We start from the raw sequence: 26,729 nt of genomic DNA, 5'->3' as shown, positions 1-26,729 counted from the left end.
GACCAACATAGATTGAAAAGTAGATGTGATTCCTCCCATATAAATCAAAGGTCTCGAGTGTTTAAGAGGAATTACATCCCCTTTCTCTGCCTCTCTGTGGTCATTCTTCTCTTTGTAGGCATGGATAAATTTGCACCACAAATACTTTCTACCCTAATGTCTTAGGAAGCAAATGTTAATGCAGGAGCTCTTTTAGTAACTTGAATGCTGAATGTTTCCCAGACACACATGTTCTTAACTTGCACTGAATGAAGATGAATCCAGAAGCTGATGATGTCTTCTTTAGATGATCTTCTTCATGTAAATTCAGTTCTGTGTTAGAACCTTCAGACAATGTAACACCGAAAGAGGGTTTTATATCTGACATGCTATATTTTTATTATTTTTTGAGCTTTGCTATACTTTATACATAACTGGTATTAAAAATGAAAGGGGATAAATCACTTCCTTTCTGATTCCCAGCAGATTAAATAATATCCTTCTCATTCAGCCTTAGTTGTATCTGATTTCCTTGGCTTTGGTTTGATATACTTCCTTACTTTTCTGGAGGGAGATTTCTTTCTTCTAAGAAACATGGCCTTGTTGGGATAAGTACAATCCGCCTATTCGCACTGTACTATCTGTACACCTTGGTGACGGTTTCAGGAAGTCAGGCAAGATTGGCGCCTCCAGAGCAGCTTTCAGTGCTGTTGCTCTAATTACGGGGCTGGCTCAGGACTGATGGGCCAGAGCCAGCGTACCTGGCACCAATGCTCCGTCCTCTCTCTAGCTCATTTGTACCTCTCCCAATCTCCATGTCATTTTCCTCATCCAAAAGCCCTGCTGGCTTCTAACCACACAGAGTGGTGAGAGCCAGCAGCACAAATGGTCTTTAGACATATCAGATTCTAAGAAACTGCAGTTCGTGATAGAACATGATGATCAGAACCTCTTTCCAAAGCACAGAGGAGACACGTATGCCCAGAATGGCCCACCCACAGAACCCACTGGTAAAATCACAGCAGTCTCAGGGGCCATACATATCCCCACTGTGGATTTTTAAAACTCTGGGTTATAAACATATAAACATCTTCTTGACAGAACTTTTTTTTTTCATTGAGAAACAAAAGATAAATCTCTTATTAGGGGGTGGGGTGAGTTAGCTGCTTTTGTCACTGTTGCTATTTAGCTCACAAGTAAAAAGATAAAGTGTTCAATTTAACATTTTTTTCATGACATTACTTGTAGGCCCAAACATTGAGAAATCGGTGAAGGATTTGCAACGCTGCACTGTGTCTCTAACTAGATATCGTGTCATGATCAAGGAAGAAGTGGATAGTTCGGTGAAGAAGATCAAAGCTGCCTTCGCTGAATTACACAACTGGTAAGTAATTCGACTTAGAAACTATAAACTTGTGGCACTTGAGCTGTTCCTACAGGTAAAAGCATCTGATGGAAAACATTGTTTATTTAATGCATAAACATCACAGAACAACTCCTCAGTGAATTTTTTTTAAGTCCTATAGGCAGAGGCATATATCTTGGGAATAAAAATGAAGGGAAAGTGTTTGAATAAAAAGAAACCTGATACACATAATTCATTGGAGTCTGAAGTTGGCCCCAAAGTATATGAATGATGTAGAACACAACCTCAACAAACGATATTTTTGACAAATCCCTGGGAGGCTAATATCATGAGTGATACTGAGAACAAATATTTTCCAGCTTTATCATTATAAAATAAGAAAGACTCCCTTAACAAAACTCAGAAACATCTTAGGCAAGCTGAGTGATAGAATCCCATTCTGAGGTATCTTGAAGGCTGGAATTAAGAAATGGTACTCTGGTGTGGCTTTGGTCCTGCCCTGCCCTGCTCTGCAACTGACGCTGAAAGAAGGCATCTCTTTGAGCCATGTATGTTTGCTCATGTCCACAGCTGCAATGAAATATCTCCTGGTAAAGGTTAAGTTATTATAAGTGGAAAAACTTCTTAGTGTATCAGTCAAGACTTTTTCAGTTTCAAGTGATGGAAACCCAAGTCACACTAGTTAATGACAAAGGAGAATTGTTTGGCTGATGTACATGAGAAATCCACAAGATTCTTTTAGGCGAATTTGGTTCTAAGCCCAAATTATGTTATGAGAATTCAGTTTCTCTCTACCTTTCTCCCTTTCCCCTTCTCACTCTCCTTTCCTCTCTCAGTGTCTCCTACAGTCTCCTGGTTCTGCTTATCCTTGGCTTGATTCTTAGGTATGATCTCTCCATGTGGTAGCAAAGATGACCCCCAAGCAGCTCCAACCTTACATAATCCTTAGTTCCTGTGATCTGAGAGAGAGCTTTGTCTCTAGTGTTCCAACAGAAATCCAAGGGCTAATTTGCACTGGGTAGGTTGGGTCAATCTTCTGTCCCTAAACTAGTCACTGTGGCAAGAGGGACAGGGTCTTCCCACTAGCTAGGCTGGGTCCTGTGCCTACCACAGAGTTAGTGGTGGGGTGAGCCCCACCTGAACCCCATGAACTGAGAGTTGAAAATCACTGGAGAGTTCCCCAGAGGAAAATCAGGGTGCTAAAAACAGAAAAACATGTCTGCAGTGCCCAGGCTCACATGTGTTCTCTCTATCTCATTGGCCTCCCATGATTCTAGAATTTGGTCACATCTTCTGCATGGTTTTCCTTTCCAAGTCCTTTCTTTGACATAGATGTGCTTTTTAGCAGATTATAGTTGTGTAAAACCAAGGATTACGCTTAACACAATCTAAAATTCTTGAATTTTAAACCATCTGCTATGTATAAGATCCCCATGTGCATAAGATACCAGAAACTTGAAAGAAAACCATCTCCTTCGGTTATCATTCAGTGAGGAATCACTTACCCTCCACCCAGTCACGTCATCTCGACCTTAGTGGAACTCTTCTCTGTTTGATCAGACAATAAACCAAGTAATTGTTCCAAGTAAACTCCAAGATTATGTTTGAAAGTACTTAGAGAACATAAAGATGCTATACAAATGAAAGGTGTTATCATGATGGTTGGTTTTTTAAATTTTACAGTTCTATGACTTTTTTAAATCTATCCTTAAATTACCCTAATATACATAAGCGCACTCAACTTCCAGGCCTGTTTTCTAGAGCCAGAGTCAGCAAACTTTATCTATAAAGGGCCAGCTAGTAAGCTTTACAGTCTGCAAAGTCTCTGTGCAACTACTCAGCTCTACTGTTACGGCACGAAAGGCAGTGGGCCAGATTTGGCTTGTGGGGGTCGTAGTTTGCTAGTCTCTGGAGGCATTAGTTAACTATTCAGAGAAGACCACTCTGTCTTACTCTTTTGTGTGGCATTTTAGAGTAAACTCTTCCTCTGAGGCCTCTGTATGATACCTTCCATCTGAGTGACTCACACTAATTGACAAAGTGTAGCAGTGACCTCAAATTACCTCTCTCCTCCAGCTGCTCTGAGTACTTTTTTTTATTTCCTTAGTAAAATGAATACCACATGGGTCACGAGACATCTCGAGATTTATAACAGACTCTTTGACTGTTTCACTCCTCGAGATCTGAAAGTGTGGGGCCAGGAAAGTCAGCACCCAGAGAAGTTGTGTATCTTTTCTCTGCTTGTAATTCACATTTTGTTTTAAACTGATGGGTAAAGATCACTCCTGAATGAGCTCTACCAAGCAGTACTGCTGCTTAAAAGTCACCTCTTAACAAATGGCACATTTCCTCCAAACTGAAGACGAACAAATATAGATTAACCATTTTTTTACATGCTGTTGCTACAAAATTAGTAAACAGCAGCACTTGTTTTGTTATCTAACCTTTAATAAAATGATCCCCAAATAATTACATATATATTAACTTAAAAATAAAACAAAAGTAATTCTTTTTAATAGGCCATTAACATACATTTCTACCAAATGGAAAAACTTTACCTCTGTTCCAAGTTAGCCTGCAGCCCAGCCAACATGGTGATTTACTTGAATAACTCCCTTTTGTTTTCTGAGGGGGAAAAAGGGATGAATTTTAGGGATTTTGGCACTCTTAAAAAAAAAAAAAGCGGATCACAGAATTGAAGAAGGCAGCTTACATGTTTTAAAAAATGCAGCTTTCCTATTGGTGGTGAAATCATGGACCCCAGGCATTAGAGAGACTTGCGAATGCAGTGCTGTTCACATGTAAACCTCAGGATCACATTGTAAGGCACATCCAGATTTGGAAAATGTGGGACAAGTCTTGCAGAGAGTTCCAAAATGAATGCTGGTTCAGGGACAGATGTTAACTCAACCTGGTACGCAGCGACATCGCACTTGTGGTCCTTCTGTCCTTACTCCGGGCCATCCGGTGCTCTCACCGAAGCATTCAGCAGGCATTGTGTGTAGTTTAGAAATAAAAAGAAACTCTCAGGTAAGAAATTCTGAACATTCGCTTTGCTGCCCAGCTTCAGGAGATGAATCCTGCCTGATCAGATTCCCCAAAGCCTGCTGGGATTCATGGGAATGGTGATTTTGGGGGGCTGGGAAAAAGTACCTGCTTGCACGTGCTCAGTACCCAGCGGGCACACATCAGAATGAGATGAACCAAATGCTTGTCCTTCCCAGTCTGGCTGTGAAGAATACTTTTTTCAGTGCAGTTATTGAAGAAAACCATTAAGTAGCTAAATTATAATATCAAAGTGGGCATTTGGCCAGGACAAAGTTACATAGGGCTAAATGACCATTATGTGGATCATTCTCTTTTCCCAGAAAGAATCGGGGATTTGAGAGGGCAGCAAAGATGACACGGTGATCCCACACTGTCTTAACAGAAAATAAATTTTGCAACATGAGTGTCTATGAAAAGTCACATCAGGAACTAACATGAAACAGCTGGTTTCCTTTCTATATGATTGGCCCCCTACCACAACTGGAAAATATTCGTCCTTTGGAATCATAGCTGCCAGATTTAATTGGTTTGTGTGCAAACTAGTCTAGTTTCTCATCACAAATTTGTGTGTGTGCATGTCCAAGTTGATGGTGAAGGCTTAAAATGAACAATAAACATTAACTTCAAAAAACATCAAGGCAGGAGAATAATACTTGATAGCTGTGCCATATGCCAGGGGAGAAAGTATTCCAGAATAGAGCTGTAAAAATTGCTAGGTGCTATTGTCAATTTAACATCTAATTAAAAGCACTCCTAAAAGGAAATGGAAGATGGTGATGAGCCAGAGGGTAGAACGTGTGCTGGGGATGGGGTAACAGGGCCATAGGGAATGGAGGCTGGAAGAGACAATATTTTTAGGCTGCTTTGCTTCCATACAGGAAAGGGAAATCAAAGCATGATTCCTGTACAGTGTTCTTACACCTCATGTTTATTTTTTCCTGAAGTGGCGCCAAGTCGTACTTAAGCAGAATTTGGAGTAGGCCAGTTCCAGCCCTGGCCCCCCAGCCCTTGCCTTCCTCTTTCTTCGCCTGCTTTCTCTCCACTGTGAGTGTCCTCCCTCCCAGCAAAGACAGGTGGACCTCCTGCAGCTCCTCACAGGCCGGGGGTTCCTCCCCACACCACTGGCTACCAGATGAACTTGTAATGGGGTCCCCGTATCGCGTTCCTTTTTTCCATATTAACGGTTGAAACTCACTGTTGTGTCACTGATAAGCTCATCCTTTTGATGACCATGGGTCCTCCTTCCCACAGTGACATATTTTTATGCCTGCAAGTGTTAACCAGAGTCTCTTGAGACTCTTCTCCATCAGCCGAAAGAATAACCCTATAAAAGTGAGAATTTCAGCCTGAAGAAAAAGCCATTCTGAGATTAAGTGTGTCTGCTTCCGGCATCCCTCAAATTCCACTCCACAAAGGGGGCTTCTCATCTGCTGTGGAGGCTTCGCTGTTAGCCATGCAAGACCACACATAGACCAAAGGGTGGTCAGCTGGGCGGCCCCGCATGTGGACCAGATAGCATCACTGTGACATTTGAAACGTCATGTCCTTTTTCCAAGGGCTCCCGAAGGGGAAATTGCCAGTGGAGACTTTAAGAACAAGCAATGCAACAATGTGCCACATACCCCCAGTTTGCTGCTCCTTGGGTGCCCGAATAATGTAAAAATCTTGGCACATACCACCTTGGAACTGCTTCAGTTTGAGTCCAAATAAGACCAATTTTCTTCCCTTGAAGGTTTACACATAGCAGGATTCTTTCCTCCTGCTATTTCTCCAGCAGTCCTGGGCTGGTTCTCCCCACCAAACCTCCCCCCCACCACATTCCCCAAACTTTTAGCTGATTTTTGGTCAATACCTGGCTTCCCATTTAATGCTAAGAGCCTGGTTTCCCCAGGACGTTCTCTTTGTGAATAACCGAGCATTGACTAAAAGATCATGCTTGTAAATTAATATTTACTTCTCTCCATACCGAAGTATATGTGTGTACACTATAATTAAAAGCTCTGAGAGCACTGTGGTCACCCTTCGCCCAGGTGCCACCACCAGAGATGTGGATGCCACTGGTCTGACGGGGACTCCGGAATAGGCTGTTGCTGTTTTTTTTAAAGAACTGCGGGTGATTCTTCTGTGCCTCTGTGGTTGAAAACCACTGGCTGAGAGTCATACAGAGGGAGTGGTACATCTGGGGCTAGTGCACTATTCTCAGCTGGATGCGTTTGCCCCCCAGGAGACCGTTGGCACGTCTGGAAATCATTTTGGCTGTCACAACTGCAGGAAGGGAGTGCTACTGGCATCTGGATACCCCTAAATATCCTACAATGCACAGAACAGCCCTCCCCTCCCAGCACCCATAACAAAGAATTATCTGTCCCAAGACATCAATAACACTGGGAAAGCCCAGGCAAGAGGAGAGTGAGAGGAACAGTCCATCAGTCCTTCTACAGGCCCTGCTGTGGCTCCTTGAAGGAGGGACCGGGGTTCCTCCCCTTTGCTGCACTTCTGAGTATCTATCTGCCCCTCTCCCAGTTGCCCTCCTAACCCACTGCTGGAAACCTGAGAGAGGAAATTTCCTTTCCAGTCATTTCCATACCCAAAAAAACATAACCATAGTGTCCTCTTCTTTTCAAGGAAATTTTAAATGTAAGCTTTCTAACTATACATTTTACAGGTTAAATTACATTTTTGTTTCCTTAAGACCAGAAAAAACAATTATGTTGAAGTGTAGAAAATTGAGGGCTTTGCTTTTTGTCTATTTTGCATTAGAGAATTCAACTCAGTCCTTAGGAGAGAATGGAAAAATTAAGAACCAAAGGTTGCAGCTAACAACAGGCAGTCCCTTTCATTAGCCATTCTGTCTCTACCTGAGTCTTTTTCTCATTTTCCAATAAAACCAGTACCGCAGGGTGGGGGGTGGGGGAGCCGAGGATTAGGATGAAGATCTGAGGTACGTGAAGATAAATACAGGAGGGAATTGTTTCATTAAGTGTCTGTTTAAAGGATTATTATTTTTCTCTGACTTGGTGCTCCTGGGCATACGTGGCCTGTGTCCAGCTACTGTAATGCCAGTGACATCCTCAAGTGTGCCAGCCCTTGAGCTATTTAAGCTGAATGAAAACAGGTCTCTTTGTGCCTTATGGTGCAGTTGTGGTTGAGCAAACACTTGGTGACTGTTTAATTAGGAGAATCATGGAAGTTGCGGCCGGCGCTACGTCTACCTCGATGGGTGAGGGGAGGAAAAATATGTATTAGGTGAGGCAGGTTCTAGAATCAGAACTGTACCACAGAACAGATGCTGTGACAACAAGCAGACTTGGTTTTTGAGTTCAGTCACACGGAAGATATTGACGTAAGCGTGGATAAGGGGAAAACCATGGCTGAAGTGGTACGCATTCCTCTTGCACCGCGGAGCTCAAGAGTTCTGGAAGAGCGTGTTGTCCTTTTCTCCAGGCCATTCAACAGGGGATGTTTGTAATAGGATTCCCTGTAGGAGAGCTGACGTTGGGAACCTTTTCAGCCATTGTGATGTAATGATTTACAGACTTTGCTTCCCTGTTAAAATACCAGCAATGTGTTAAACGATTGCTAGATTTTGCCAACTCCTTAGACGTGTAATGAAGACAAAGTCAGGAGTCTGCGTTGTATTTTTTATGGTTTTTTAAAGAAATTTAATAAAAAAAAGTCTCTATGTCCTTTCTGCTTTGGAAATAAATATAATCTTCCCATTGATCAAAACCCGTACCAACAAAGATTTTCTGACTAATCTCTTTCCTTCTCATCAGATGATTTTTCTAAGTGCCCACCTGCTTGCGACTTGTACAAAGAACTATACAACGGAAATTAAACAAGCCTGTTCCTCCTCCCCACACCCAATATTCGAGGTTATGCCAGCATATTAAAAGAACTCACAGTATGGAGATAAACATACACCTGCAAAGGATATCAAGAGGCAATGATGGAAGAGGCTAATAAATATATTTATGCCTCAGGAGAGCCATATGTGTGGTTTTTGTTGCTGTCCTAGCTGACAAATTGCCCAGAATGACTCCTTTTCCTTACTCTGCACCAGTCCAATAAACAGAAATAAGCTCCGGCATCCATTCTGAAATTGTGAAAAGGGTAAATACCATAAACCACGGAGAAACTCAAGGTTCTTGTGACTTTGTGACTAAGGCAAGTCCCTGTGGTACACTGTATTTCAAATCTTGCCTCGTTTGTGAATATGTGTCATTCTAAATAGGTGTAGCTCACTCTTTGGAGGTGAAAGCTTCTTTTTTCCTATTTTCTCTCCTCCCCGAGGTTTTCCTCTGCATTAGATGTTTCCCCAGGGCCACTGCAAGGACTGAGTGAATCAGTCGACATGAAGGAAGAGCAGGTTGATAAATTAAAAAAAAGTACCGGACTGGCCTTTTCAGTTGGGGATGGTCCCCAGGAAACCAGCATAAATAGCACCCTGTATTGATAGCCTTTCTGAGCTGCGTGTGTGATTACCTCCATTCGTTATGTTCGTCACACACTCGGCAGTGGAGGTCAGCTTCCCTTTCACTGCAGCCTTCTCTGTGAAATAACAGACCCACAATAAGAGCTGGAGGACAAGACGTTGATTGCGATTTCAGCTTGAAATCTGAAAAGGTTTCTGAATCTTTTCAGCAAAGGAAGGCTACGAATCATACCCACCTGGAAACATGCTCCCGAATACGAGGTTAGTTTTCACCACAGAATAGAAATTGAAAAAGGAATTAAGCAAATTGTTCTCCCTGTACAATCCCATATGGGAAGTATGTGTTGTGTGTGTGTGTGTGTGTGTGTGTGTGTGTGTGTGTGTGTGTGTGTGTTTCACTCTACAGTATCATCTATTTTCACTAGGAAAATAAGACAAATTTGTTCATATAATATTAGTATAAATATAAAATACAGTATAGTTTTCAAAGTGGGATATCCTAGATCACAACTTCAGAATGGATCTTAGAACTTATTTCTGTTTATTACACGGATATAGAGTAAGACTATAATCTCTGAGGGTGAGACTAAGGAATCATTCTGGGCAATTTGTCACCTAGGACAGCAAGAAATCACAGAACAGGCTGTGCCTGAAGTCCTGTAACAGAATTGCTTATATGTCAGTTACATTGTTCTTTCAGTGACTGTAAACTTTTGGTTCTTAGTAAGCCATATTATAACAAAAGTCACATTTTCCAAGGCTTATTAACCACGTAATTAGGAGGCATGGAGTATAGAGTTAAAATAGCGTTTTAATCTCATCTCCACATATTCTAACCCTGAAGGTGGTTGAGTTTCTTAACTTCTACTCAGCTACAAAATGGGGTACTACTGTCACTATCTAGAGGTTTTATGAAGATTCGTGTACAAGATTCATGTACAATGTATGCATTTCTCAGATTATTCTGGTAAATCTGTAGCCTGACCCGTATAGGTTGGTTCTCTTCCCTTCCAGATAAGCATTTAGTACATTTATTTCTCTCTGTACCAAGACAATGGGAAGAAGTTGTCCTTCTCTACTTTTCTGTTTAGCATGCAGTGGATCCCAGCTATGAGATATGGATATCTCAACACAAGTTTTTACTGTTCATTGCTTGATGAAGACAGAAGTAAGGCAAAAGCCTTTTGACCCCTGATTCTGAATGGCCACCAGATCAACCCTCGTTCCCCCTTTCACACCTTGCCCTGCCTTCTCTCTGCTTTCTCTTCCCCTTTCTTCATTCACCCATCCAGTAGGGAGATGAATGTGTCGCGAGCTGGTGTTTCTCAAACTTTGGAATGCACAGGGGGCACCTGGGCCCCATTCCTAGCGGCTCTGCTTCTGTGGGTGCAGGTGGAGCCCAGGCATCTGCACCTAATGAGTGCAGTGGGTGCCAGTGTACCTGGTCTCAGGACCACACTTGAAGAAACACTGCTGGTAATACTGAGGGATAGAAGATGATGTCTTTACAAAAAAGGTCCAAAGTCTAATGAGAGTGTACAGAAGCAAGCTGTGTGATGCAGTGTGGCGAAAACTGTTGGGAAGCACGCATGGGGTAGGGTTTCTGGCTGGCAGGGAAAGGGTCCACCACAGAGGTAATGCTGGAGCTGGCACTTGAAGTAAGGCTAGGAATTTGCCAGACTGAGAAGGGAGAGAGGATTCCATGCAGAAGAAACAACACAAGGAACCACAAGCATGAGAGACCCCGGTGCACTCTCTGGGAGGAGCACATTCCCTGGGTCTCGTTCCATTAATAAATGAACTATGAGCATATCCCTCTCGAACCAGAAAACTTATTTGTAAGTCACATATGTATGCCACTGTTTAATCTGTATACTAGAAATGAGGAAAATCTACTTTCTAAAATGAAGAGTAAAGTATATGAAGTTTAACATTTCATTTGTTACCCCCACTTGGGAAGCCAGAGAACCAGGGCAGGTGCTGGCATGTGAGGCTGGAGGTGCTGGGCGGTGAAGAGCATCAGGTGCCCGGGTCCCCTTCTCACGCAAGAGCCCATCGGGAGGCCAGGAGCCATCTCCGCCAGGCTGGGGCCTTGGGCTGGATGTGGGCCAGCATTGCTGTGACTCCTTGTGCCACATCAGTCTCTTCCAGTTTCTGTTCCTCTTAGTTGTGTTCAACAACACTGATGGCTTCTGCATAGATGCCTCCCCTCCCAACCCCCCAGATTGGAAAGAAATGCAACAGTGTTCTGAGTGGTTGACTCTATTTTGGGTATGAAACGAAGAGATATTTTGCCTCATTTTGTTTTATTTTGAAATGTGTTTTATTTTATCCTGCTTTCTATATTTTCCAGCTTTTTAAATGAGCATGTAAAATGGAATTAAAATGTGAAGAATGTTAACTCTGTTCCTTAAATGGCACCCTTGTGCTATAAGACAGTTAACATCCATAGATAAAAGTTTGCTTTTTGTTCCAGAGTTAGTATAATTTTTTTTAATAAGGGGGTGGGATTAAATGATAATTTTTACAGCTATAGAAACTGAAATACAGTTAAGTTACTTTCCCTGAATAGTGATCCCCAGGGAAAGAAACAAAACTAAGAAATAATTAGCAAAGGTGAGCCTGGTAGCGTGCCTGGGTGGCTCAGTCGGTTAAGCCTCCGACTTCAGCTCAGGTCATGATCTCACGGTTCGTGAGTTCAAGCCACACAGTGGGCTCTGTGCTGACAGGTCAGAGCCTGGGGTCTGCTTCAGATTCTGTGTCTCCCTCTCTCTGTGCCCCTCCCCACCTGCACTCTATGTCTCTCTCAAAAATAAATAAACATTAAAAAATTATATTAAAGGGGTGCCTGGGTGGCTCAGTCGGTTAAGCATCCAACTTCGGCTCAGGTTGTGATCTCACAGTTTGTGAGTTTGAGCCCCGCATCAGGTTCTGTGCTGACAGCTCAGAGTCTGGAGCCTGCTTCGGATTCTGTGTCTCCTTCTTTCTCTGCCCCTCTCCCACTTGTGCTCTGTCTCTCTCTGTGTCTCAAAAATAAACAAATGTAAAAATAAAAAGGGGGCGCCTGGGTGGCTCAGTCAGTTAAGTGTCCAGCTGCAGCTTAGGTCATGATGTCACGGTTTGTAAGTTCAAGCCCCACGTCAGGCTCTGTGCTGACAGCTCTGTCTCCCTCTCTCTTCCCCTCCACCACTCACCTCTGTCTCTCTCTCTCTCTCTCTCATAAATAAACATTAAAAATTTTTAAGAAATAATTAGTAAAGATAAATTATATTATTAAATGAAATCATATGTAAAATTCTAAATGGAGGTATATAAGGAGTGTAGATTTTTCAGCTGAACGTGGGGTATTGCAGAATTTGTACAGTTTATAGGATTTTGCAACTCTGATATCATTTTTAAAATTCCGAGAAGAAAAAGAATCCCTGTGTTTTTTTTTTTCAATTAGCTATTTGCTTTTTGAGGAACCCTGGATTTTATAAGTATTAGAAGTCATTCCTTATGCTAAAATCTGCACGTGTCTCATTCCACAGATGCACCTCACACAGTGTGATGAAATATTCATTGACTGTGATTTAAATCATTGTAGGATCCCAATATAAAATACAAAACTAAGAGATATTAACATTAACAGATAATATTACCTCTGATAAAAGAAACAGAACTAAAACGAGTTCAACCTGATTGGCAAACTGAGTGCAGTTACTGCATTCATTGACAGCCAGAGGGATTTTAACTGCTTTATATTTTAAGTGTGATTCATGCTCAGAGGCACCATGCGCTGCTTTATTTCCCTGATAGTCCCAATGACTAAGCAGCTTTCCAGAGGGCTGTCTCAGCTTACTCTACATGCTGTAGACATGTATGTTGGGTTTTGTTATGTTTGCCAAATAAAAGGGTGGGGTTCAGGAAGTCTTTAGAAAGATCAGTTTGTCACCATGGCTGCATTCAGAAAAGAAGAATCCCAGTCTTCAAAAAGAATGCCACTCGTTGTAAAATCTAAACGTAAAAAGGTACCGAGTAGAATGTGACAGACCCCAGGGTCCCTGTACAACTAAAGAATGCAACATAACCAGCTACTTAGTACTGAGCCTGGAGTGTAAGCGACCACAGTGGGCGAGGAGTAGGGTGGGGGAGACATTTCTGGGGTAGACTTTAGAGGACGTGATCACGTGGGAAGAGAAGGAAAAGGAGTCACAGAAACTGGGTGAGTGACTATACCAGTGACCAGCTTCCAGGGCACAGGAGAGGGGACAAGATGGGGATATAGGGCAGGAAACATAATTTTCCCTCTACCCTTTTTGTTCTCGGCCAAGACCCCTGTAATAAAAGATTAATAAGAGAAAAACAAACAAGTTTGTTAACATGTGCACCTCATGTATACAGAGGAGATACCCAGGAGGAAGCAAGGAGCTCCCACGGTGGCTTAGAATTCAGAACTAAATACCATGTTAACAGGGAAAGGGGATAGGGGGATATAGGACTTTCAGGGGAGAGTAAGTGATTCTTAGAAAAGATGAGTGGGCCCTTAGAAGAATAGACGGAAGGTATGATCATTTGTGACAAAGTGTGTCTGAGTGTGGTGTTGACTTCTAGGCTCCTCTCCTGAGACAGGAGTCAGCAATCTTACCTGGTTGGCAAAACTCCCCAGGAGGGGATTTATGACAACTGAGTTCCTTTGGAGGCTCCGCCTTCAAGCAGATGAGGGGAGTTCAGAGACAACATCTCCCTGCACCGGCTGTTTTTCAAGTGCCTGCAGCTCACAATCATCAGTACATCAGAGTGCCATATTTGGGGGTGGGGGGCATACTCTGCTACCCTTCAGGAAGCAGAACAGAGGAGGAACAGGGAATTGGCAGCATACAAGGTCACGGGTGCTGTTTGCAGGCACCTGTTGTAAGTGGTAGAGGTGCCAGTCCTCTGACCCTAGGAAGCCACACATAGTCTCACGCATTTGTGGCTACCAAGCCAGGACAGAAGCTCTGTTGACAACAGCAATAGTTGAGAAATGGGTGAGCTGAAACCCTGGGTCCAAGAATTCCTGCTAGTACTTGGGGAGTTGGACTGGAAATGGTACCCATGGTAACAGTGTAGTGCACCTTAAATGTTTAATAAAGGTGGCACCTGGTGGGCACAGTCCTCTGACCCAGGAGAGGGGAAGTCACGGGCAGGACAGGCAGCCTCTTCCATCAGCGCTAGCTCCGCAGCTGAAGGCCCACGTGGCAGCCACCAGGCACTACGAGGCTGCCAGGAGCTCAGCTGGCATTCCTCTGGGCATTCACAGTTCCTACTCCTGATGCAGTAGGAAGGGGCACAGCCCACAGTGGGGGCGGGGGGTGATTTTACATTACTCTTTCTCTTCAGTGAAAGAGAGAAATTCTTTATATACAAAGTCTGGCTTTCTGACTTTATCACTCATTTGCCCACTTTATGCTCTTTGGTACAAGCCAGAAAGGCTGAAACATCACCTTCTTTCCCCCCAGCAGTTCCCACATTCCCGTTCTCTGTACTGGGTGCGGGGGGTCGGGGGGGGGAGACAGGAGGCTCTTCTGCAGGATTCTCATCCTGCCCCTCCGCTCCGCCCGCTTTGTTCTGCTTGGCAGCTGAGGAGGTAAGCACTTCATCCACAAGAAGGTCCTGAAGCCAGATGGTCAGGGATCAGATGGTCTGGGCAGTTTCTCTCACCACAGCCTCCCTGAGGCAAACTCATGGCGATGAGCTGTGGTCTAGTTTTAACTCTTTAACATGGAGTCTGGCTGCTGTTGCAGATTGATGTCTTGAAATTCCCTTTGAGATCCTGCTTTCGTTCCCCCGTACCCACCAGCAGGTTCTGCTCTCCAGCTTATCAGCCACTGACAGTCCTGTGGCTGCCTCCCCATCACAGCATCTTTATTGACGAAGAGCACTGGACTCAACGTGGTGCACCCAGCTTCCAAAGGAAGCCGTTTCGTCACTCGGTGTCTTAGCCTCTAGATTTAGAGAAGAGCCTTTCACAGAGCAGAAAATAATAAATCTCTTCTTGCTGAAGTGCCTCTCTGATTCTTTTTATTATTGTTATTATAAGTCCTCTACAGAAAAGAATCAAGACAGTGGAAACATTTTTATAAAATGACACTTTATCTCTGTGATTAACTATATAATAAACCATAAAGGCTTTGCCATGGTAATCTCCTCCTTACACCTTATTGCTTTAATAATAAAAGCTTTTTTATGGCAACAGAATAAAATTTTACTATCCAGACAGTTTAGATAAAATGAGAAGATGTGTTTTTGGAAGGATAAAGGGCACATCTGAAACATGTGAGGTCAGCATAGGTTTTATGTGAGTGCAGTTTATGTAAAACATGTTCAATGTGTCTTAAGTCTGGTGCCCTCCAGAGGACTTTATCCAACCGTTTAAAGAACTTTTAGTGGTCAGTGAAAGGCTGAAGAGTTCTGTATTTCTGTCAAGTACAGAGGATTACAGTTCCAAAGCAAAAATGTTCAAAACCAGATGATTAGTGGGGGAAAGCACAAATTTCAATAATTTATTAACACCCTAATTTGCATACAGAATCATCAACTACCTGTTTTGATTCTGAGCCAAACCCTGTGTGGTTTGGTGATTATCATTGCACTTTTATTCATAAGCTTATGTCTCAAATGATTAGATTCCATCAGTGACAAAATTATATAAATTTTTGCTTAAACATGATTTATATGCAAGCACTACAGTATACCAATTAAAAAGTTTCATTATTGCTATCCCACGGGAAAAAAATGAATATGTTGTCTTCCTTCCCATTTATCACTATTGAGCAGTTTCTCTTTTTTTTATGTTTCAAGTTTTTATTTAAATTCTATTTAGTTAACATATACTGTAATACGACTTTCAGGAGTAGAATTTAGTGATTCATCGCTTACATACAATACCCAGTGCTCAGCACAACAAATGCCCTTCTTAATGCCCATCCCCCCACCCACCTTTCCTCCAGTAACTCTCGGTTTGTTCTCTATAGTTAAAAGTCTCTTATGGTTTGCTTCCCTCTTTTTTTTTCTTTCCCCTGTGTTCATCTGTTTTGTTTCTTAAATTCCACATATGAGTGAAAGCATATGGTATTTAGCTTTCTCTTATTTTGCTTAGCATAATCTTCTGTCTCCCTCCACATCACTGCAAATGTTAAGATTCTTTTAATGGCTGAGTAATATGCCAGTGTGTGTGTGTGTGTGTGTGTGCACACGCATGCACCACATCCTCTTAATCCATTCATCAGTCGATGGACATCTGGGCTATTTCCATAATTTGGTTATTATTACTATTGAGTAGTTTCTTGTCAAGGAACCCACAGTTGGTCTTTAAACAAGTCTTTATGTCTAAGACCATAAAGTAGAAGTTTTTTAAACCCAGAGCTTCCCTGAAAAAGTGATAATTTTAGTGGAGACCTGAAGGAAGACTCACAGTTAATGAGGTGAAGAAAGGCAGGGTTGGGGAGGAGGGTTGTCTTCCAAAAGAGGGAAGGGCATGTGCCAAGGCCCTGTGGTGAGAAGAGAACAGAGCTCATACGTTTTGGGATTTCATGAAGCTTAAACAAGGTCATTCCGGTAAAGTGTTAGTGCTCTACTTGTTGTGCCTGCCACACAGTAAGCACTAAGGATGTGTCAGTTATGATCAGCTCTCCTTTTAAGGCAACTCAGGGCTGACATCTTGTCTGCACAGGTATACCTAAAAAGCAAGCATGTGCCCTTTCTGTTCCTCAGTAGGAATGTGGTCTGTGACACTGCCTTTGATTTCTCTGTGACTCTTCAACTCTCTGATGTCATTTCTCTCAAGACCCTCCCTCCTGCCCTCCATATCTGGTATTCCAGATTACCTGCATATCTGGTACTACCCTGTGTCCTTACCTGCCTGCAGTGTTTCTCATCAAGTGCACCTAGTGTATGTATCTGTCCTAGGACCTCTAAGAAGATCCAGTAGGACTCATGCAGGGCACTGATGAAAGTGCTCATGAAGCTGGATGTGACCTCAGGTCCTGAGGGCATTTGGAATTTTTTAGACACAGTCTTTCATACCCTTCCTTCGATCTGGTTCTCAGCTTGATGTAATGCTGGCTCCTCACTGTCTGACAGCCTGCTAGGGAACAGACTGGCCTTTACTATGAAATCCTCTTCACCCTCTGTATCTACTTCCCTTCCGCAATCCTGCTGCCTTGGAAGTGAAAGCCAAAGAAACCCTCAGGTGTATCTTACTGAGATTCTTGAGGGAGGTTTGGAGGGAGCTGCTTCAGTCTGGCACCTAATCCTGGTTTGCATTCAGTTCATGGGTTCTGAGCAGGGTCCTGACTCAGCAGAGATTCCTGGCTTGCCTTTCTGCACATGAGGTTTGAAAGCAGTCATACGTAGCAATGCTTGAATTACTAAGACGCTTGAGGACAATCTTTTGTTGAAATACCCAGAGGAATGGAAGCATGGTTTGATGCCAACCTCACAGCTTTATCACACCCTCAAGTGGGCATTAAGCAGATTAACAATTTATTGTGAAAACTTTCATTCCTCCTGTTGGGCCCCAGAAGGCCCAAACTAACCACTGTATGAATATCCAGCTTTGTTATGCGTTAGACCTGGGGATATGTGTTATACCCAAAATGTCCATCTCATAAACCCTCTGGGCACATAATTATGTTAACAAATTTAATCAACAAGAATTTACCATGATCTTGTAGCTAGTAAAGAAATTAGCAAAGGCCCGTTCCTCCACCATTCTCTCCTCCCAACACGCACACACAGGCTGCAGGGTTCCCGGGTCTCAGCCTTGTTCCAGGACTGAATGCGTGGGAGGACCATGGGACCCTGCCCGGGCACTCCCCGCGCTGTGCTCCTCCCCCACCTATGGGAAGGCTAAGGACACCCACTCTTGTATTGGGTGCATGTATGTCCTTTAGTTATGTGTACCTTGTGTGCCCTCAAATCCCACAGACTCTAATTAGGACATTGGTTTCGGGTGGAGGAATTTCTTCTTGCCGTCATTTTCTTCCCTGACCGTCTGCTTTTTGCTTTTCCCCAGTAAATTTGGCAGGTCCTCTCCCCTTCGTCTCAGCTTTCCCCAAAAGACTGTAGGCTCCACAGGGATGGCAGGGGGCTTCATCCACAGCAGCATTCCCTGCCTCAACACCCTCGCTGGCACATGGCAGGCACTCAGCAAATACTTGTGCAGTGTGTGTGGTTTCTAGTGCTCTTTGTGGCACATTCCTGCACTGCCGTCCCAAACCTGTGCAATCCTGCTGCACTCCATTGCTTAAGAGAATGGAGCGCAAGCTACCTGCAGGGCTCACATGACCTGTAGCCCATCCTTCAGCTGGAGTGTCCCTGCTCCTAAGTTCCTAAGAAGTGGTCCTGGACTCCTATTCATGTCCAGTGGAAGTCAAAAGCCCTCTGTAAGATTTGTGCCAGTTCTGGGGTTGAGGGTGGGCTCCACATTCTCACCCTCAGTCTGCCTTCCCATCTGTTCAGCCTCAAATTGACCCAAATGTGGAACCCAGCCACCTCCTCAGCTGACCATGTGTGTGTTCACTTGCGCACATTCAGACCGGCTGCACCAAGCACAGTGAAGATCGGGCGGTCCCCAGCGAGGCTCATATCACAGTCCTCACAGTGCACACCTTAGACTTCTGGCTCCCGGCAGTTCTTTTGCCCATCCCACTACTGGTGATTTCTCCCAGGGCCTTCACTCTGTACAATTCCCAGCCTTCTTGATGACTCTTCTACCTCTCTCTTCTGCCTCTCTTTCTGTAGGGGATAGAAATTCAAAACATTTTCTTAGGCAGAGTAGCTTAATCGTATTGTAATTGGGGCTCCTGAGTCCAGATTTCTAGGTTCTCCTCTTATCTCCCTAATAGCTCATCCATTAGCCTTCTTTTCCCTAAACTAATACAGAACAGCCCTCTCTGAGAGGGTTGTTAAAAACAAAAACAACAAATTGCTTGGCCTGTATTGGCTACATGTGAACTTGACAGAGAAGCTAAATATACCTTATAATCACAGGAGCATAAGCCTGTTGGCCTAACTCAGCATTTCATATGATTAATAAACATATGCTGGTTTATGAATAGATGGCCTTTGGAAAGAAATTCAAGAAGCTAGTGATGGTAATGGTGGAGACCTCCAAGGAAGGGAACTGAATAAGCTGGGACAGAGACAGGATAAAGACTTCCTTCTTTTGTATTCCCTGTATTTAAAGCACATTGACATCATACCTATTTAATGTCAATTAACAAGGTACAAGTATCCTGATGTGCTGGCTACACCAAAGTGATCATCTCCAGTGACCTTAAGCCATATGCTTCATGGGGATAGTTGATATCCATAACTTGATGGATTAGGCTTAGAGCCCAGCTCTGGAGAATGTGCCATTCACTCTACACGTCAGTTCTTTCCATGAGGATTTCCTGGTTGGAAAGAGCTGAGCTTCTCGGCATACTGTCCTTGCTCTCCAGGTGTTCAGGTTACATCATCTGGATGAAGAGCCCCAGAACTCCTATAGATATATCCCTTCTTACCTTGACAGAGATTACAAAATATTACTCTTAAGAGGAAATAAATTTTCAAATCACTTTAAATTTTAAAAGTACACCCGATGGGGAAAAAAGTACATCTGTTGAAACAGATAATAATTATGGAGATAACTGCAGTGTATTAAAGCATGTTAATTATGAGTTCATAATCAAACTATACAAACAAGCAAAAAAAAAAACCTCATTGGTTACTTTGGGGGGATGCTAAGGAACCAACTATCATTTTGAAAACTGATACACCAGCATTTACCCTGCCTTACCTACTTAAACGGCATGATAACCCAAATAGCTGATAAGAGAAAGTTTCTCTTTGTGAAAGTCTTCCAGTAAATAAATGAAGGAATGATAGAATTTGAATATCCCCTTTTTAAAACCCTATTGATCTAGGCAACGATCATCAATGGCTAATATAAAAATAGAGATGTCCTTTGTATTTCCTATCAACTTGTGAGATGGAGGAATCCAAATACATTCAGGTTTGGTTTTTTTTTTCAAGAGGAATATTTATAACTGTGTTGTGTCATTATGGGTCTGCCAGTAGAAGCAGATAACATAAGGTATTCTTTCAGAAGAAAAAACAAATCTGAATCTAATCAAATTTCTGTATCTCATCACAAATTCATAGGAAAATTAAAAGAATGGGTTAAATACCCATGGAGATGTAGTCAGCAAAATTCAGACTGTGGATAGTGTAGCAGGACAAACAACCTGGTGTATTCAACAAATGAGTTGCAAAGAAGAAAAAAAAGAGATGGGAGGGAATTTATAGATTAAAACAGATTTAATAGACAATCAGCCAATTGCAGTGCTTGGAACTTATTTAGATCCTGGTCAAACTGATAAAAAATCTGTATAGGACAATTAGGGAGATTTGAACACTGAGTATATCTGATAACATTAAATTATTGTTAATATTTTTAGATATTATGGTAATACTATGGTTATAGTCCCAAAATGTCCTTATCTTTTTGAGATATGTATTGAAATATTTATGATGGAAATGAAAATTTAAGAACATCTCACATCTATGCTTATATATACATAAGGATATATCCTTATGGGAGGATATACTGTTGACTCTTGAACAATGCGGGGGGTGGGGTGGGGTTGGGGTGCTCCCCCCATGCATAATCAAAAGACTGCATGTAACTTTTGACTCCCTGAAAATTTAACTTACAGCCAACCATTGACCAGAGGCCTTACCAATAACATAAAGGGTCAATTAACACATTTTGTATGTTGTATGTATCGTATACTGCGTTCTTACAATAAAGTAAGCTAGAGAAGAGAAAATGTTATTAAGAAAATCATAAGGAAAACACATTTATGGTAATGTACTGTATCCCCCCCCCCCTCAAAAAATCCACATTATAAGTGCACCTACATAGTTCAAACCCATGTTGTTCAAGAATCAACTGTATAAAGGAAGTCTCACATGTGTTGCTATTGTGAGGGGAACTTGGAGTCAGGATGGAAGAGAAACAAACTTCTAGACAGATAATTATTTACTTTATGCAGGTAATACTTTTTTCAAAGAACTAACCAAAAAATAATACAGTGGGGTGGGAGGGTAAGTAATTTGAAGTTGAAATGCTTCTTTGGGGGAATGATAAGGCATAGACTCTTTGAACACGTGGATGGGTGGACCCAGATGATATTTCCCAAAGTAGGTCCCAAGACCATCTGAATCAGAGATGGGCTCACCTCCCTGCCTCCCAGCCAGAATCTGGAGGAGCCATGCACAGAGACATTTGAGAACTACTGCCCTTGATAACCTGAATGGCAGCTTTTCAAATACTCATTACATTGTTGTGGAACTTTGGAATTCATAGGGCAAAAATACTCCCAAATTTAAATTCAAAGCAGCACAATTCTGAAAGTCTGAAAAGGCTTTTTTTTTTTTTTTTTTTAGATTTGCTGACAATGATTTAATCAGCAGATGTCACTATGAAATACTTGAGAGCATCCCTTCCATGTTGCCTCATTTTTGGAAAAGGCAGAGTGTGCTGCTGGCATTGTAACATAGAAATATTTATGATAATTTTGTCTTTTGTTTAATGAAAATAATTTTTCTTCTGCTTCCAGCGCTTATTAAAAGTTTATCTTTGATTAAGCATTCTTTGCTTTTGTTTTTGTTTCCCTCCCCCTTCCCCCCCAGCATCATTGACAAAGAAGTTTCATTAATGGCAGAAATGGATAAAGTTAAAGAAGAAGCCAGTAAGTAGACACATGGTTGTTTGGTCAGGAGCCTCCCAGTCAGAAGCAATCCATAGGTCGACTGACACTGATATGGATTCTGAGTGGGGTCCTAAAACTCACACTGATTAATGAGCTCTGTAACCTTAGGCAAGTCACTTAGCCCCTGGAAACCTCAGGAACCTCATGTGGAACAAAGTCAGAGGAGTAGCACCACTGAGCACACAGCAGAATAAGGCACTTGGCAAATAATAGCTGTTAGCTATTTAAAATTTTGTGCGTATAAAGGACTACTGATAGTTTTAATCAGGTTTAACATGACATTGAATTTAAAATTAAATTTTAAAACATAAGTTTTTAAGCTTTCACAACTCACACATCTTTTTTTTTTTTTTAGTGTTTATTTTTGAGAGAGAGACAGACAGAGGGCAAGTGGGGGAGGGGCAGAGAGAGAGACGGAGACACAGAATCCAAAGCGGGGTCCAGGCTCTGAGCTGTCACAGGGTTCTGACTCTGGGCTGGAACCCACCAACCATGAGATCATCACCTGAGCCAGTCAGACACTCAACCAACTGGGCCACCCAGACACCCCAGCAATTCACACATGTTGCTATGTTACTTATACAGTCCTTTTCACTTGTCCTTTCTTAGGTTCAACTAACACAAGTTTAACAAATTAAATTCCCCTAAAAAAATTTAGTCCATTTGAAGTTTACTTAAATTCCCTCAAACATTTTGAAGTACATTTATAAATTTAATCCATCTGATTTTTTTCAAGCATTTCAGATGCCTGACAAGGCAAACTCATAAACCTAAGAGCAACATATTCCAAGCTTTTAAGCAGCTCTTATAAGATTAATAATTCAAACTTAGAATTATACTAAATGAAGTTTTCTTAAAACCCTCCTGCTTCTGTTTACAAACTTAGTCAAATCGGCTGACACCTGCCAGATTAACACCTCAAAAGAAAATCAATTATGTGTTTTAAATCAAAATCACAAATGGGGATGGTTTAATGTAATAATGTAACTGTTTAAACAATAAACAGATGATCTTGGTCATTGCAAAACTCCTAAATATAACACAAAATATCAGTATACCTTAGGTTTGATTTGTTTTATCTTTATACTTGTTTCTAATTCTGAATTTTCCACTGTTGTAAGGTAACTCAACAGCTAGTAGGACAGGACTATCTCAAATAGGCTGAGGTTCATGGGCTGGAAATTTTAACTGAGACAAGATGGCTCAGTCAGATTCAACACCAAGCCACAAGTGGAGTTGCCGAGCCCTTTTTTATTATCGAATTCAGCCTGAAGTTGTTAATGGGAATGCTAAAACCGTATTTTTCAGCTGGGATTTAGTTTTATAGTTCTTATCTCCTGGGCATTTAAAGTTTTTCATCCTTACCCAAATTTTATCTTGTTAATTGAATGAATGGCAGTCTGTACCCTAACCTGGTTTCAGCTAAATTCCTTCCCCTTTGACTGCAGTGCCTTTCTTTTTATCAGAATGAAGGATCAGAACAGATTCTTCATTCTTTTTGTACTTTTCTTGCCTGGCCCTTGGTCATAATTCAGTAGTCACTTTTTATGGAAAATAGCTATCAGTGTGTTTGTTACACAGTCTTTTAAAAATAATCTTAAGCAACATGTTAGAATCTAAAATGCAGCAAGTTTTATTAAATAAAACTAAATGTGATCCAGGGTTCAGCTGTGGAATATTTAGGTAGTTATGCAATCCCTTTGATTGTGAAATTATTTTACTCTTATGAAATCTGTTGATTTCTTCGGTAAAAGTTGATTACCACATGATTTGGGATTTTCCCTGTTTCTCAGGTATAGCTTATTTTTTCTTTTAAGTTTCATGTGCTATTGGTAAAAATATTCACAGCCAGCACAGACACAAATGTTTCTCTAGCACCAAAATGCATAGTTACTAGCACGTCACTTTCTAACAGGTTAACGAAAGACCACAGATTTCACATGTTCATTCTATCTCCTTGAGACAATAATATTGGGTGCCAAGACCTGTGGGATTTAGAGTATCTCAGGAGAGCATCCTTGTTTTTCAAATTCATTCAATCAATAAACATGTACTATGTGCTTTGTATGTGTTGTGTACTGTCAGAAACTGTGTTAAGCAGCAAACAGTAAACTTTGGGACCTGCACATAAAGAGCTTTCAGCCTAGCTGAAATGGCAAGACGGTTGGCAGGGTTTGCCTAACTTCAGTAATTGATGCCATAGCTCTGGTTTTAGAACTGCCCAGAACGTGGGGAAGCCATTTTGCATGCATTGGAGGCAAGCAGAACTGAGTTCAAATCCAGGTTCCACCTGTTTATTGGCTGTGTGACCTTGTACCATTTTGTTAACTTCTCAGAGTCCAAGATTACTTATCAGAAAACGGGGAATAAGAATAGTATCTATCTCAAATAGTTATTGTAAAGATAAAATGAGAAATATATGCCAGGCGCTTAGCACAGTGCCTGACACAGTATGTGTACAAAAAGGGAAAAGCACTTACTGGTAAAGAAGTTTGTCCAGCCTTCTCATGTGACAGCCAGAAAATGGAAGCCAAAGGGGTTATGCAGCATCTCTCAGGTGACATGCCTGTGTCAACTATATGTCTTCTCCACAGGCACAAGGAACCACTGAATTTCCCTCCACTAAGAACTGAACTGTCTTTACAACCACCATCTTGAGCTTGCTCATCTATGATCTCAAGTACTTTCCATACTTTCTATTTGCTGCACATGTTATAAACCTTATTTCCTCAATTATGACATAAGCCCCTCTATCTGTCATGGCATCTAACACAGTGCTGAAAAGACTGTAGGTACTTCATAATATTTGTTAAATGAATTACTGTAATTAGTTAGTGTAGGCTGTCGGATCCAATATTAGTAATTGCAAAAAGAGGACGTATATTCTAGATGACTATATCTCACTTTATTAATCACATTTGAGGTTAGCATCTTTTAGTGTATGATACTGAACATGTCACATCAGTGATGTCATTTAGCTCCACAACAGCCTTACAAGGTATATATGATCATGACATTTACAGATGAAGAAACAAAGCATGTTGCAGTGCTGTGGTCTCAGACTTTGTTTGAGTGAAATTTTTTTGAAATTTGTTTGAGGGTAATTTTGTTGAAGCCCAAAATAGGTGTGTTCTTGGGATATCAAATTGATTGCCGATCTGGGAAGAAAACATTACTTTATATTAACAGAAACACAGATATATTATGAGGTAGAAATGCAGGATTCCCAATAATAAAAAGGGTTTCAAAGAATCTTTGTGCTTGAAAGCTTTGTGCCTATTTCAAGTCCACCCTCTGCTAAGGAATATTATTTGAGAAGCCCTAAAATTTTCCATGGTTCAAGCAACAAGAGCAAGCTTCCAATGTGTTGCAAAAACTTGAAGGAATTTATAAATCCTATTGAGAAAATGGATTTCAGCATACCAGATACTGTTTATAAAAGCACCGAAATAATATTAATGAAGTCATGAATGCAGTGAAAATTAAAGCTTTATGAAACTCCCCCTCTACAGATTTCCAAAAGGATGGTGCTTGCAAAATATAACTTATTATTCTATTTTAAATTTGGGGATCAGTGAATCTTAGGATCTGATCTGGCTTTGTTTTTGCTTTTTGTTTCTGTGGTTGATGTTTTTGAGGTGAAAATGTTGGTGTCCCCACAGAATTCTGGCTTTAGATCTCAAGTTTTAAGCCTTTTTCATAATGAAATGCTTTGAAATGTTAATGAGACTATATGTAAAACTCATCCCAACACTTGCTGATGCAAAATATTCATTTCCATGCACATTTGCATGAGGGTAAACTCAGAGTTTATTGGTGATCTTGCACCTGCATTCCTATTTTAGGGCCCATTTATATCTATTTCTACAAAATCTTTTGTGTGAAGGCCCAAGTTTTTCTCAAAAAGTACAATTATCCCTAATTGTCACCGGTCCCACAAATGATCCATTAAGAAAAGTCAGATCTGTTTAATTGTGTAGTCATGGTCTGCTGACCCCTTCACTATCTGCTCATCAAGTCTAGGCCTTCAGAATTTTTTATCTTTGCAAGAGCAAAATACTTTGTTTCATCTTCCCGCTCGAGAATCGTCTTTTCACACTCCAGACTTTAGTCCCATTCCTGTGGTGAATTATAATGGCAGACAAATAAATAATCAGCCAAAGGTATAAGTGCTGAATATAAGTGGCCCTTCTAGAAAAGGGACTTCTCTCCTTCTTTGCATATTCCTTTTGAATAATGGATTGGTTCATTCATTCAGTCCTCCATTCAGCAAACATACATAGTGGGCACCCACTTTGTACCAGGTCCGAGTCGGCATGGACACAACCATAAAGTGCAGCCTCTGCCATGATTGGAGACGCCTACAGGGGCCAGGCTGGTAACCTTAATGAGCAGGGCAGAGGGTGACCATGGCATGCTGGGCACCATGCTCCATCTATAATGGGCAACAACAACTCAGGGGTAGCCAATGGTTGCCACATGGCAATGCTGGCCAACTTTGGCCAGAAATGCCAATATTTTAAGGGAAGCTAGAAATCCAGGTTCCAAATGGAATCTCCTAATTTTCAAATGTGGACAATTAATTTGTAAAAGTAATGTGTGGACCAAATAAAACACAGTTACACTATGGCCCGAAGTGTTAGTAGGCCACCTTTTTGTGACCTCTGGTCTGACTGGGTAACTGGGACATCATTCAGTAATACATCATCTGTGTTCAGATGGAAATTCTTTTCACAGCCATCGTAGGGACACATTTTACACTAGCTCCTCTGTATTTTGAAAGACTACAGGCACAGATCAGCCTCTGCTCAGCTACATGGTATTGTAAATGGGAAGCAGGGGGAGTCCTGGTAAAAAATCAAAGCATGATTAGAGTAGTTTGGCAAACAATTAGGCTTTATGAGTTACAGATTACTTATTTTATTGACTTCTCAACATTGGTATCAGCATAGAAAGACAATGTTTCTCTGTGGAATAGTTTATAGTTTGCAGGAAATCTTAACTCTTGATTGCTTCTGAACTTTTTTGGGAGTTTTTAAAGTGACTTTTTGACATTTATAAATTAAGAACTCTTACAATCAGAAATCGTATTGTTTGGCTACGCAGGTGTGCTACAAAT

General features: G+C 41.5%; 1 protein-coding gene across 8 annotated transcripts in view; it reads left to right on the top strand.

The window, feature by feature from the left end:
• Positions 1 to 26,729, top strand: part of SPATS2L (spermatogenesis associated serine rich 2 like) — a 166,517-nt gene that overhangs the window by 129,115 nt on the left and 10,673 nt on the right. For all 8 annotated transcript variants that reach the window (XM_058709901.1, XM_058709892.1, XM_058709944.1 and 5 more), the window contains 2 exons: positions 1,228 to 1,363; positions 21,531 to 21,589. In XM_058709901.1, the coding sequence (XP_058565884.1) occupies positions 1,228 to 1,363; positions 21,531 to 21,589 (195 nt within the window). The remainder of the gene's footprint in view (positions 1 to 1,227; positions 1,364 to 21,530; positions 21,590 to 26,729) is intronic.

The sequence above is a fragment of the Neofelis nebulosa genome, chromosome 2 (genome assembly GCF_028018385.1).
Source record: "Neofelis nebulosa isolate mNeoNeb1 chromosome 2, mNeoNeb1.pri, whole genome shotgun sequence".
NCBI classification, from domain to species: domain Eukaryota; kingdom Metazoa; phylum Chordata; class Mammalia; order Carnivora; family Felidae; genus Neofelis; species Neofelis nebulosa.
The sequence above is the reverse complement of the archived record's forward strand: the minus strand, read 5'-3'. Positions and strand labels throughout refer to the sequence as shown.